A 12,707-nucleotide genomic window follows, 5' to 3' on the forward strand; every position below is an offset into this window, starting at 1 on the left:
CAGCTCAGAAGAAAAAGTATTCTGTTTTGTATTGCTCACATTCAGAAATAAGTGACTTTTCACATGTTCATTTTGGACACGTTTATTTTTGTATAACATGAAATACAACAAGTTCCCTATTTAGTTTTGAGTTACATTAACCTATAAGTTAGTCACTGGTTCAGGACTGAGAAATCTTCTGCAATCACCAAATTGCTCAAGCCCAGCAATGTGGATGGAGCCATTTTCATTAATTTCAGAGGAAATATTTTTTTTAATTGTATCAACACAGCTGTGGCCCTTTACATTGCTGTTACATCCCCTTGGCATTTCAGAGTATTAACCATAATTTGTGAAATGTTTTAAGCTTTGGGATACTTTTTAAAGGAATATTAATCTTCAGGAAAATTACTTGCAAGCAAGCCAATAGCAGACATTATTCTTCAAAGTAGGAGCCTGAAAAATTTAGGCAAGTACTTCCCTTCAAACAAAGAGAGAAGTAGAAAAATGCATTTAAAATTTTACTGCAAATAAATCCTCCTTAGCTTTTAAGCCTTCCAAGGCTTTGTTTGATAAAGACCTACAAAATTCCTCTGAGCACAATGTATAGGAAAGAAGGAGCAGTAGTGAGTAGCGCTTGTCAGAAACAAACTGCCCATCACCTCATTAAAGGGATAGCAGTCCAGGGTTGGAACATGATGAAAATTCCCCTTTTCCACCACCAACTCTCCAGCAGCATCTACCCATTCTCTTTGCAGCCTGTCTGACAAACCTAAGAAAGATGAAGTCACAGCTGCTTAGCTCATGTTGTCCCCCAGAAGCTTCTTTCTTCTGGACTACCCAGATCTTTACTCTTGATCTGGTCAACTGATAAACTTTAAGGACAGGTGTTAGGATACTGGGAACCAGTGGAGTTGCAAAAACCACTATTTCTCTCTAACCTCTACAAAGGAGTCCATCCAGCAAGCTGCTCTGTGCTCTGAAAGGAGGTAAAACACCACTGTGGCCAAGCAGAGTGCTAGGTTTTAATCCAAAAAAAGCCCCAAACCTGAAATCCCAAATCCATCACAAAACAGTGACCTTCCTCTGCCAGCCCTGGTGGGGCTTTTCTGAAACCTTGGAAAAGACACACACACTTGGATCTTCTGCTGCCAGTATCTTTGTGGTACAAAGTTCACAGCTATACTAAGGATGCTACTTTTCTCCAATCAGTAGCAACAAATCACACTAATCATCATAAACAAAACTTACAGCCACTTCTCTGCAACACATCATGAGCTTTCTATCAGTCTCCAGAAGTTCAATCCAGCTGGGGAGCCCCTTTCCAGTTGTACTGCAGGAAAAATCCCCTTGCCAGGCAGGTTTCACCATCTACTTGTTTGCTGGGCTTGCTGGGACACAAAAGCTAGGAGCAGGCTGAGGGAGGCAGAGGTCCATCATCCAGATCATGGCAACAAGAACAAGTCCTGGCATCCTGAACAAGACCCAGTTGTAATACAGCTCCTCTGGATCATGTCAACACAGACAGCAACTGTTCCCATTTCCTCTGCCCCACAGTGCAGCTTCCCCTCACTCCTCCTCCATTAAAAGAAACTCACTCAAAGTAGTAACTCTGGGGTTTTTTTTGGATCTAAAAACTACTTCAAAAAAAAAAAAAAAAACACAACTTCATCCTGAAAATAAAACATCAAAGAAGTTAACAAGTAAGAACTCTGCTATGCAGTTAACTGAAACAGCAACAAATGAGAAGCCCTGTGTGTGAATGACTCAACACCGGGAGGCTGAGTAAATCCCTATACCTTGAATTTGGCAGATTAAAGTAGCAGGTAAATCAATTAATACAGCCAGAAGTTTGGCTTTCTTTAAGTGGGTAGCCATATAAAATACTTATATTCAAACTCACTATTTAGTACCAGTTCCTGTATTAATTAAAAATAAAAGCAGCAGCCTAGATCAGTATTACAAATTGCCCGCTCTCAAAACCCCTGCACTTAATCAAGCACCTTGATAGGTATTAATAATCAGTCACTTCCCACATTCAAAAACACAGCAAGAATCAATGAAGTCAAGCTGCTGGCTTCTCTGATTGGTCTTATGTTTTTTGCCATCAATGAACTTCCTTAACTTGGAAGTAACTTGGGACACCTTCACACAAAGCACTGTCCCATCTTGGCTACAGATCTGAACTGAAGTAATTGTAGGTGAGGGATCAGGCTCACAATGACTGTGATCGCTGACTAAAATGTAGAAATCACCCTCTTAAAATAGCCAGAACCAAATATTTTAAAAATCAAGACGAGTGACCCAATTTCATCCCTTGGGTAATTCCCTAAAAGCAGTCAGGAAAGTATTAACATTCATACAACCACAAAATTTTCAGAACGTGGAAGTGAAAAAGCAGTTTTGTTTTTTAGTATTGAGAAATGAAGATGCAATTTCTTGATTGCCCTTCAACCTATTTATACTCATTTGTATCATGTTATCATTTAGTATTTTAATACTTAAAATGAAAATAAAACATGGTTACTAACCTGTGGGAAGAGAGAGTAAGTTGCATTGTCAATTGTGACAGAATATAAAAATTCCCCGTCAAACCAGAGGTTCTTTCCCATAGGGGAATTCATCTTTGTCATAGCAAAGAGCTGCCCAGGGTCACAGCATTCTTCCAGCAGCTTCCTAAAGAAGGGAACAAAAGAGTAAGTGGTATTAATTGGATCCTTTGTTAGTCATCACTCCTCACATCTGTGTTCCTGCTACTCTCAGATAGGTGCTCCAAAACCACACTTCCCAGCCAGCAGATGAATCATATGACTCTTTTTTACATACAGAAGAGACAGAAAGCCTGCTTTTATTTAAGAAAATCTTAGAAATAGACAGGAAAAAATATAGATCTAAATTTTCATTCAGACTAACACAAGAATGAAACCAAGATTGAGCGAAAGAAACTGCATCCTATACAGCCCATTTTAATGGATAAAAATTGGTCTCCAACACATACAGAAATCAGGTAAGTTCCTTTGAAAATTTGATCTAAGGTACATAAATATGCAGAACCAAACATTACTTATGATGAGTAGACCTCCTAAAATCCCACAGTTACATGCTTACGTATGGAAATTTTGGCACCTCTCTTCAGTTACTGAATGTCCTTGTGCTACATTCCTAGCAGCATTAGAGCCTACTTTGTAACTGAAGGGCAGCTTGAGTCATCCCAGTATGATGGATATATATAGAAAGAGTGACTAGACTTGTTAGTGTCCCTGCTGAAACTCCATATCCTCTTACTCCTTCGTTTCCCAAAAATACTACTCAGCCTGAGTAGAAATTGGAGAGTTGGTGAGGTGGTTGAAGGTCATCCTGAAAATTCTGTATCACATAAAACTCAGCAATTAATATCCTAAAACACAGAATGATGAAAAGCTCTAAAGGTCCAGAATATCCTATCTTCCCAAAGCCTACACAACACTAGGAAGGGTAACACAGATCTATGTAAAACACACGTTGCAGAATTCCACCATTACAGTATAATATTGTATTATCATATACATTCCTCATATATTTGAAAGGTAATCCCAAAGAGAGTGGAACCATTTCCAGAGGCTGCATAGTAGTTGTAAGCTGAAAATCATCAATTATTCATGACTACTAAAATGCTGCTATAGCTGTTCTCCTCTACAAAAGAAGAGGTTGCATTCATAACCATAAAGCTACTCAAAGAAATTTGAATTGCAGTATTTTTTTTAATTTTACTGATACTTTTCATTTCTAAAAATTGATATTTGAAAAAACATGTTATTTTTCCTATCAAGAACTGATTTTGCCGTAAATTCATAACTCTCTGCAAATGTGTATTATTTTTCAGACACACCTCAACTGAAGCAGCAGTAAGCTCCCAGCAACAGCTTCCCTTAGAATGTGGTCGAGTCTACAAGGTTGGAGATCTTCAAGACACAACAGGACAAGCTACTGCATGTTCTCATGTCCCCCACAAAATATTGGAATAGGTGATCATCTGAGGCCCCTTCCCACCTTGGCAGGTCTGTAATTCTGGAACAGGCTGTTGCAGAGCTGGTTTATCTCCCTCTGAGCAGGACACAGCAATATGTCGGCCAGAGCAGCCATTTCCATTCCAAGAACACCAATTACTTTATCTACAACCATCAAGGAAAGGCTTCACATCACCCTCCTGCTGATGCCCAAATAAAGCCTTCATCACAGAATTGTGAAAAACAGATTACAGGAAATTTGAAATCTCTCATTGAATAACCTTTGTGAAACAGTGTAAAAAGGCATGGAATACTGCTCCAAATACAATATTTGACAGTGGAGATTTTTCTGGCTGTCCGCAAACCAGTTTGCAGATTTTGGAAAATTATTTCTCTCTCAAGTGGAAAGAAAATAATTCCACATATTTTTCTATTCCCACAGCAACTCTTTCAAAAAACGTTAAGTTCATCCAAGATCAGTTGGAGTCATTTGTTAAAAAACTGTAGAACAAAATTAAAATTTTCCAGAGAAATTCTGCAATTCACACCTCCTCTGGAAGTCTGGTCTGAGCAAAAAGCATAAAGAAACCCCAAATATCATAGAGGAAAATTATATAGGGAGTGTTTTATACAAATGAGTCTTTTCTTAGCCTGGGCAGAATGAAGAGCTAAGGAACAGCTCTTCATACAACTCCTGCCCTATTCATTAGATGAGATATATATCCCTACTCCTTCCTATCTCCTAAAACTTCTTTCAGTTCCCACTGAATCCTTCATTAATAAAACTATTACAAAAAGCAGCAGGGGTCTCCTGGAAGGGCCACAAGTAGGGAGGCCACTCGTTCAAGTATGAAGCTGTGTGTATGATCACAAAAATCTTGTGCACTTGTGTGTGATCTCTGTCAGAAAAGAATAATTACTAAAAGTCCCTCTTTCTGCTACAAATCCCAAAGTTACCAAGCAATAAAATTTCACAGGAAAATCTTCATTTAAAAGCAGAATGAATTCAAATACAAACCTATAGTAGGACATTTTGCAGGTTCAGGGGGACTGAACTGTTTGCCGAGTTTGATTCAAATGTACATAGAAGCGTAGAAGTTGCAACAGAATTTGCAGAACTGCAGCAGCTTTTAGCCAGGAATCTCAGTTCACTGCAAGCATTCCTTCACTTGCAGGACATAAACAATATGCTTTTGATTCAAACTTCTCTCCAGAGACAATCTGTATGTGAAAGGACTTAATATTGGGACTGAAAAGACCCTCAGATCTAAGAGCACTTAGGGGACAAATCCCTATTTGTGAGAGGCAGGAGAAATGTTCCTTGGAGAATCTCACTTAAAACCCCTCAGATTTCAGTTGTAATTGTGCACCAGGCAGATCATTAAGCAAAAGGCAGCCTCAGCACCGAGGTCGTAAGCTGAATTCATCCACAAAACTTTTATGAAACTCCAAAACTACTTATTCTTCACCTTAAGTTAACACACTTTGCAGTCTGATTTCAATTTGTAGAAATACTTAACTGCACCCTGGTTTGACTCAAGTGCCAGTCAATAATGACACATAAGCTATTTTGAGCATCCCAAATGCAGCCAATTTAACACCTAAAAGAAAAAGTGGACAATTCTACAGCACGGGCTTTCAGCCAGGACATCACAGTTCTTTAGCAGTCTTTTCTCTGTAAGTGGGGGGGTGGGTCCTGCCGCCCCAGTACAGCCCAGTTTCTCTAGCTGCCTTGGGATGCTGTCCTTCATGGACAATGTAAGCACCACCAGCACCACCATCAAGGCAGGGGAAGCAAAATTCTTCCTCTCAGCTTTTTTCTTTTAAATCCATACAAGCCAGGTATACTGCACTGATGTGAAAAAGATCAGATTCATGGAGAGCCATTTGTCAAATAGCAGCAAGAGGAAGGCATCTTCACAAAGTTTCTACAGGGAAAGTGATGCCTGTAAGTGTTCAAAAAACAAGGGTGATCCAGAGCACATGGATAGGGAAAGGACAGAAAAGACTACAGCTTGATGCTGCTCCTGCAGGTCCCAGCAAATGCCAACAGTCCCCTCACTGAACAAGGCCACTTATTCAATCGTTGGGCAGAAATGTTAACATGAGACTTATTATTTCATTACAGTATGACTTTAATGGAGCATTAAAATAATGACTGAGGCTCACATCCAAGTTTGAGATAAAAATAATTTATGAAGTGAATTGCTTTAGTCAGACTCTGCTCAGCTGCCTGGATTTAGGTGGCATCACACTAACCTTAATCTAATGACTGCAAAACGGAGCCAGGATCTGACAGCACAGCCTGACACAAACCTTTCCTTTACATGGCAGCTCCCATTCGCCTCAGCTTCCCCTGTTGTGCTTTGGGATCGAATGAATCTGAAGGCTGGGAAAAATGTGCTGTATCTGGCTTTGGAGTTTCAGTTGGTGTCAAGACAAAACCATTAGGCCTTCATTCACAACCAGGGTTTTGTGGAGCTGCTGGAATCCAGAGCACAGGTGGTCACTTGGGGAGATTTGCACAGATCCATTTCACTGCAATTTATTAATTGCTTCCATCTACATTCCCCCAGCAGAGGCAGGAAGAGCTATAAAGAGCCTTGTGGAGTCTTAACTAAACCAGCACCTATTTCCCGGCATGCACATCCCTTTCTGGAAAAACTTCAGGGATTAATATCAATAGTGTCTCTGAAACACATCTGGCTTGACCACCTCATACAGTCTCAAAATCTAATAATGAAATTCTCCTCATTATGTCTTTCGTGTAATGTTTCCATAACAATAACGCATCCATATGTTTTTGCAAGAAGTTTTGGTGGCAGGGGAAAAACCAAAATCACTGCTTAATATATTGTCTTTAGTAACCCTCTTCAGAGTCTGATTTTTTGGCACTTCAGGTTGTTGGCCGATTTTTAAATTACAGTAATTTCACGATTATAAGCTGCACCTGATTATAAGCCACACGTTACAATACAGAGTGTGATAAAAGGTATCTCTTCTATCACCATCTGTTGAGGGTGGGGGCAGTGATCCTTATCTCAACGGCAGATATTCTGCTAATGGGCCATCCATTGAAACCAGGCAGGGCATTGTTCTTTATCTTTTCATAACCCATCCTTCCTCCAGCCAGTCATTTTCTGCTCATGGCCATTGAGTCCCACTGTGGGACTGATAAAATTACTGCATCCCATTGGGAGTTGCTCCAGCCAGAGGGAAGAGCCCAACATTTCTTACCAAGATAAAAACAGAGGTTTTGGGACACTGAGGGAGCCCCTTTCTCCACTGGACTCCAGAGGAAAACCGGATTTCTCCACATCACCACTGGACCTCCGGAGGGAAACTGCACCTTGTACAGGAGCACTGCTCCAACTGAATCACATCTGTCACTGCAGGAGGATGCAGCCACCATTTAATGGGACTGCTGCCAACACCCTGCCTGACAGGGTGTCAGGTTGTACTCTGACTTTGTCAGGGTTTGGAGTTTGTTTCTTTGTAGTACTGTATTTCTATTTTAATTTCCCTAGAAAAGAACTGTTATTCTTAATTCCCATATCTTTGCCTGAAAGCCCCTTGATTTCAAAATCATAATAATTTGGAGGGAGGGGGTTTACCTTCTCCATTTCAAAGAGAAGTTCCTGCCTTTCTCAGCAGACACCTGTCCTCAAAACTAAAACAGCAACTTTTTGTTCTTTGTCCATATATAAGCCACACCTGATTATAAGCCGCACTTCGGGTTCAGACCTAAATTTTAGTCAAAATGGTGCGGTTTATAATCATGAAATTACTGTAGCTTTCATCCCTCCTTTAGGAGATCCTTAAAGGAGGCTGCTGAAATTTCAACCTCCCCTGAGAAGAGCAAAAAGGTTGGAGTTTCCTGAATTTCTTGCTATGGACCAAGCTTTTTACTCTTTCCATAATTCCTGTGACTATTGTCTCTTTTTCAAGATCCACCCCTAAATATTTCATTCTAAATAAAGCCTAGGGTAGCTACCTCCTGCTAACTACAGGGACAAACTGACTTCTCATTACTCAAGTATCCCATGCCATCCAAGAACAGAAAAAATCTAGGTTCATATCCCATCTCCCACAGTAGGCAGCAGCCAATGCCTGCAGCTGTAAGACAGTCCTCTCAAACACTACATAATGGTTCTACTTGTGGTCATTTTTTGCTCCAAGCTGGCACTCTCAGAATTTTATGGGCCTACAGAATGCTACAAAGCTATTTCAAAACGGTAAAATCACTGGTTCTACTACTGTTGGTGAGCTTGGATCTGCAGTTGGCATTTGACTTCTGAATATTACGTGAAAACATTGTTTGGTTTGGTCACACACATTGAATTTTTCTTTCCCAAAATTCTCTTCTCCTAAAAAGCTCAATCTAATACTTGTAACTGGAGATTAGCTTGAAGAATTCACTGAGACTTTGAGGTGTTCATGGTATTTAAAGCACTTTACGACTCCAGGCATACCACCAAAATCAAGGTTAAATTGAAAATTATCCTCAGCAAAATTGGGAATATGATCTTAAAACCTCCCTCCTAAGAAAGATCACCTGGACAAGTACCAAATGAATAAAAGAATGACCAGTGCCAATGCTCTTGATATCCACAAAAGCATACCAAATTGGAATTTTGGGACAACAGTCATAGTTGAAGCTCTAGCTAAAATTAAGACCTTTGCCAAATACAATATCTAAATCCAGAAAATGCTGCTGTACGCAGGTTCCCTTCTGAAAATACCCAGTTACCCAAGCTTGAAGAATAGGTCTAAATGCAATGAAAAAGAAATATGATGAGAGTGGATACCACAGAGCAGGACAGAGATAATCTGATTTACTCTGCAGCTGAGGTCTCTGCATTATGGTAAGATTTTATGAAGACCAAAGTCATGACCATTTTCCTCCTCACGTTTTTTATTATATTGTTTCTCGTTGTGAAACTTTCAGTCTATTTCAATGCCACCTGCAGCAATTTCTGGTGTCTGGACTTCACAAGGATCATGCGATATTTCCCCAACTTCCCCAAGAGAAGGAAGTTACCAGGACAATAAAAAGCTCACAGACAGTAAATCATGCCTGGCACAGCATCCTGCACAGAAGAAAAGAGATTGCATTGCACAGACCACAGAATAAGAACAATTTATGAAAACCGTCTTCGTTAGCTCAGCAACACAGCTGCTATGACTTTTTAAAGTAAGAAATTAAACTATAAATTAATTATAATTTGCTACAAATTGCCAAATTAATAGTTGAGGAGGAAACTATAAAATCAAGAACTTGCACCTTTTCTGCTTCATCAGTATCTTCTTAGAATTTTATTTCAGGTTTTTTTTAGGTCCTCAGAAGGGAAGCAAAGTATTTTATTTAACCCGAGAATCTGGTTTTCATTACCTACTTTGATTTATCCAGAGAATATTTGGGTTTTCGTTATCTATTTTAAAATCACTGATCTGGTACCACCTACGCAGTAGTTCCCAGTTCTGTTTCTCGGATTGCAAAAGAAATATAAAACTGCTTTTTCATCCTGTGGGATGACAAGATTACCCTATCCTTGCTGCCTTGGCCTTGATCAAACAAACCCTGCTGCATTCTAGAAGGCAAAATCTGAGCTGTCAGTCATCCTAATCTCTGACTGATTTTAACTTTTTTTTCTTATACAACTAATACATTTCTCTTCCAGACACATTCAAAGTGTCAGAGAAAATGTGGGGTTTGATTTTGATTGTACATTTAGTCACATTTAGATGGGAGAAGTACAGATGAGGCTAAAATTTGCCAGGAACTATTGTTTTGATTGAACAATATTTGTGAACTAGAAGAAACTAGGATATAAAGGTGAGAGAATTGGGACTTTTCAGCCTGGAGAAGAGAAGTTTTGGGATAACCTAATTATGGCCGTCTAGTGCCTGAAGAGAGATGGGGATGATGAAGATAGACTATTTCCAAGGGCCTGGAGTGAGAGGACAAGGGGGAATGGCTTCAAATTGACGGGTTTAGATTGGATATCAGGAAGAAATTGTTCCCTGTGAGGGTGGTGAGGCCCTGACACAGTTGCCCAGAGAAGCTGTGGCTACCCCATCCCTGGCAGTGTCCAAGGCCAGGTTGGATGGGGCTCTGAGCAACCGGGGGCAGTGGAAGGTACCCCTGCCCATGACAGGGAAGTAGAATGAGATGATCTTTAAGATTTGCTCCAATCCAAGCCATTCCATGATTCTGTAACTGAGTGAATACAAGTCTACCAGATCACCTGACAAGCTTTTAGTCTATTTTTCCTCCTGCCAATTTTTTTACTTAAATATGAAGCTGTTTTCATCTGAAAAGCTACTGTAACACAGAATTGTTCACTCCCTTTCAGAGAAACACATTTTGATTCATGCAAACTTGTCTCAAATTCCTATACTCAAACCCTGCTTGCAAGCTTTGAAATACAAATTATAAGGTATGAATTATAGAGCATGAATTCTAGAACTTGGTCAGATGAAATTTTTCTAAAACTCTCATATCAGATGTATAAAAGGGCTGTATTATAAGGAAACCACCACAAACTGACTAGCAGTAGCAAAGATATCCAAATTATTCATGCGGTAAAATCTACCAGAATGCAGGATGTCTCTGAGTCATCTCTATTTTCCCAACCACATCCAGGAGAGACAGCAGCAGTGACTTGAAATCCCACCTGAGAACAGCCACATTGCCTGGAGAAGTGAGGAACCTGAACATAAGCCCAAATGATGGTTTCTGGGTGGCAGACAGAAACCTCACACAATGCTGAAATCCAGCCTTTGCTTTGGTAATGCTGCCACCACCACCATTCCCTAAATACAACAGTGTCAGAGAAGACACTGGGTTCATCTCATTTACAGTGCTTGAAATGCAAACTGAGATCACTTCAAGCCTTCCTCATGGAGAGCACACACATTTTAGGGTGGGCATCATCTCAGACTTAACACCTACCTCCTCTCTAATGACCATAAAGGAACATGTACATTTGATAGCTTTATTCCAATCCATGAAGCTAGGTCTGCTGCTCCAGATCCTAGGAAGTCAATGGAGGCTTCTGCAGCAGAGCTGTGAGAAAGGGACTGCAACTCTTCTGCTCGTCTTCAGCACCCCTTGGAAGGATCCTGTTTGCCAGCAGCCCCGTCTGATGGGTTTTCATCTCTGCTCTCATCCCTCACAGTGTCAGGAAGATGAACTGGAACAGCTGTACTGACAGGTGATACTGTCACAGAGAATTCAGAGGCAAAGGGGAGCGGGGCAGGGGAGGAGATTAATTGCTATATGTGCTATCATTTTTTTTTTTCTTTTAAATCTTATGAACCTGGCAGGAAGAGAGCAGTTTTCACAGACATGAGGTGAAATTAATGAATGGCTGTCTTGCAAAACAGCAGAACCATCAACTGAGACATGAAGTTACACTACCTGAGCTGCTGCTGCTGCAGGAGGCAATAGTTATTCTCACCACTTCCCTCCTATCTTCCAGTGAAATTGTTGCCTGCTTTGTGCCACCACACACACACAGAGAAATATTTGGCCTCAACAAGGGCACAGGGTGGTTGTTTTCTTCCAGGAGAAGGCGATTCACTACAAATTACACTAATTTCACAACTATAAGGTGCACCCCTTTAACTAACATTTTGATTGAAACCCGGAAGTGTGCCTTATAGTTCCGTGTGCCTTATATATGGACAAAGTTCGGAAACTTGCCAACACCCGGAAGTGCGCCTTATACTCGTGAAATTACTGTAATTGAGCAGCTTCAATCGTACATTTAAGCTTGCACTATCTAAAGTGTTGATCCCACCTGGATCTAAGCAGTCAATTATCACACCTCAGTGACTTCTCCACCTGCTTCTTCAACCCAGATAAAAGCCCTGTAAGGCTCCTTGCAAAAGTATCCCTATCCAAAATAGTCCATAGAGTGCTTTCCACTAATCTGATCAATTCACTCATGCCTCTTGATAGAAGGAGAACTAAACAGAAAGAAAAAAAAATTCCTTCATTACACAGATTTCCTAAGAGTTGAAACAACAGAAATAAAGAGGAAAGAAATACTCTTGCACTTGTCACTCAAAGTGGTTTTTAGTGCAAAAACTGTAGGTGACCCAGCAGCCATGGCCTATACACGTGACAGAGGCAAGAATATGTAAAAGTATCACAGGAAAAGGCATGAAAAAACAATATCTTTGTTTTATTATCAAGGCATATGAAAGTGCACATCTGGATAAAAGTTTTAACCCATCAAAGGTGGATGAATAAATCTGAAGTAATAGACTGAAGGGAAACCCCATTTAGAAGAGAAACTTGCTCCTCTCATTTCTCAGAAACTGCCTCCCACATCTCCTAACCATCAATTGCTTAGGAGGTAGAATGAGTTTTGCCTGGTTGGGAAGCATCCATCTGATGCCTGCCAGCCAGCAGGATGAGCTGATTAGCCAAATAGGAAGCCAAACAAAATAGGAAACCTTGGGCTTGACCGCTCTCTTTTCTCCAGTTTTTCATTAAAGTGGTAGGAGCTCACTACCTGTGAGCCTTCTATTATTCCATTTAATTTGGATGAAATGTGCCAGTGAGAGAAATTTCTTAAAGTGAGTGGATTATGATTGGAGATTCCAGTTACATCACATTTCCAGCAGACTGAAAAGGGGAAAAAAAATACACCATAAATGCCAAATAATGCCTTGCTTTAACTTCCTTAAAATGGACACTGACAAAACTGTGTGCTCTTTGTTGCTTCTGTA

The 12,707-nt window shown here is 40.2% G+C and overlaps 1 protein-coding gene across 1 annotated transcript in view; it reads right to left on the bottom strand.

The window, feature by feature from the left end:
- The window catches only part of LOC116995409 (alpha-N-acetylneuraminide alpha-2,8-sialyltransferase-like), a 99,935-nt gene that overhangs the window by 68,923 nt on the left and 18,305 nt on the right, over positions 1-12,707 (bottom strand). Inside the window, exon 2 of the mRNA XM_033058116.1 lies at positions 2,511-2,655. Within this exon, the coding sequence (XP_032914007.1) occupies positions 2,511-2,655 (145 nt within the window). The remainder of the gene's footprint in view (positions 1-2,510; positions 2,656-12,707) is intronic.

This window comes from Catharus ustulatus, chromosome 4, assembly GCF_009819885.2.
Source record: "Catharus ustulatus isolate bCatUst1 chromosome 4, bCatUst1.pri.v2, whole genome shotgun sequence".
Lineage (NCBI taxonomy): Eukaryota > Metazoa > Chordata > Aves > Passeriformes > Turdidae > Catharus > Catharus ustulatus.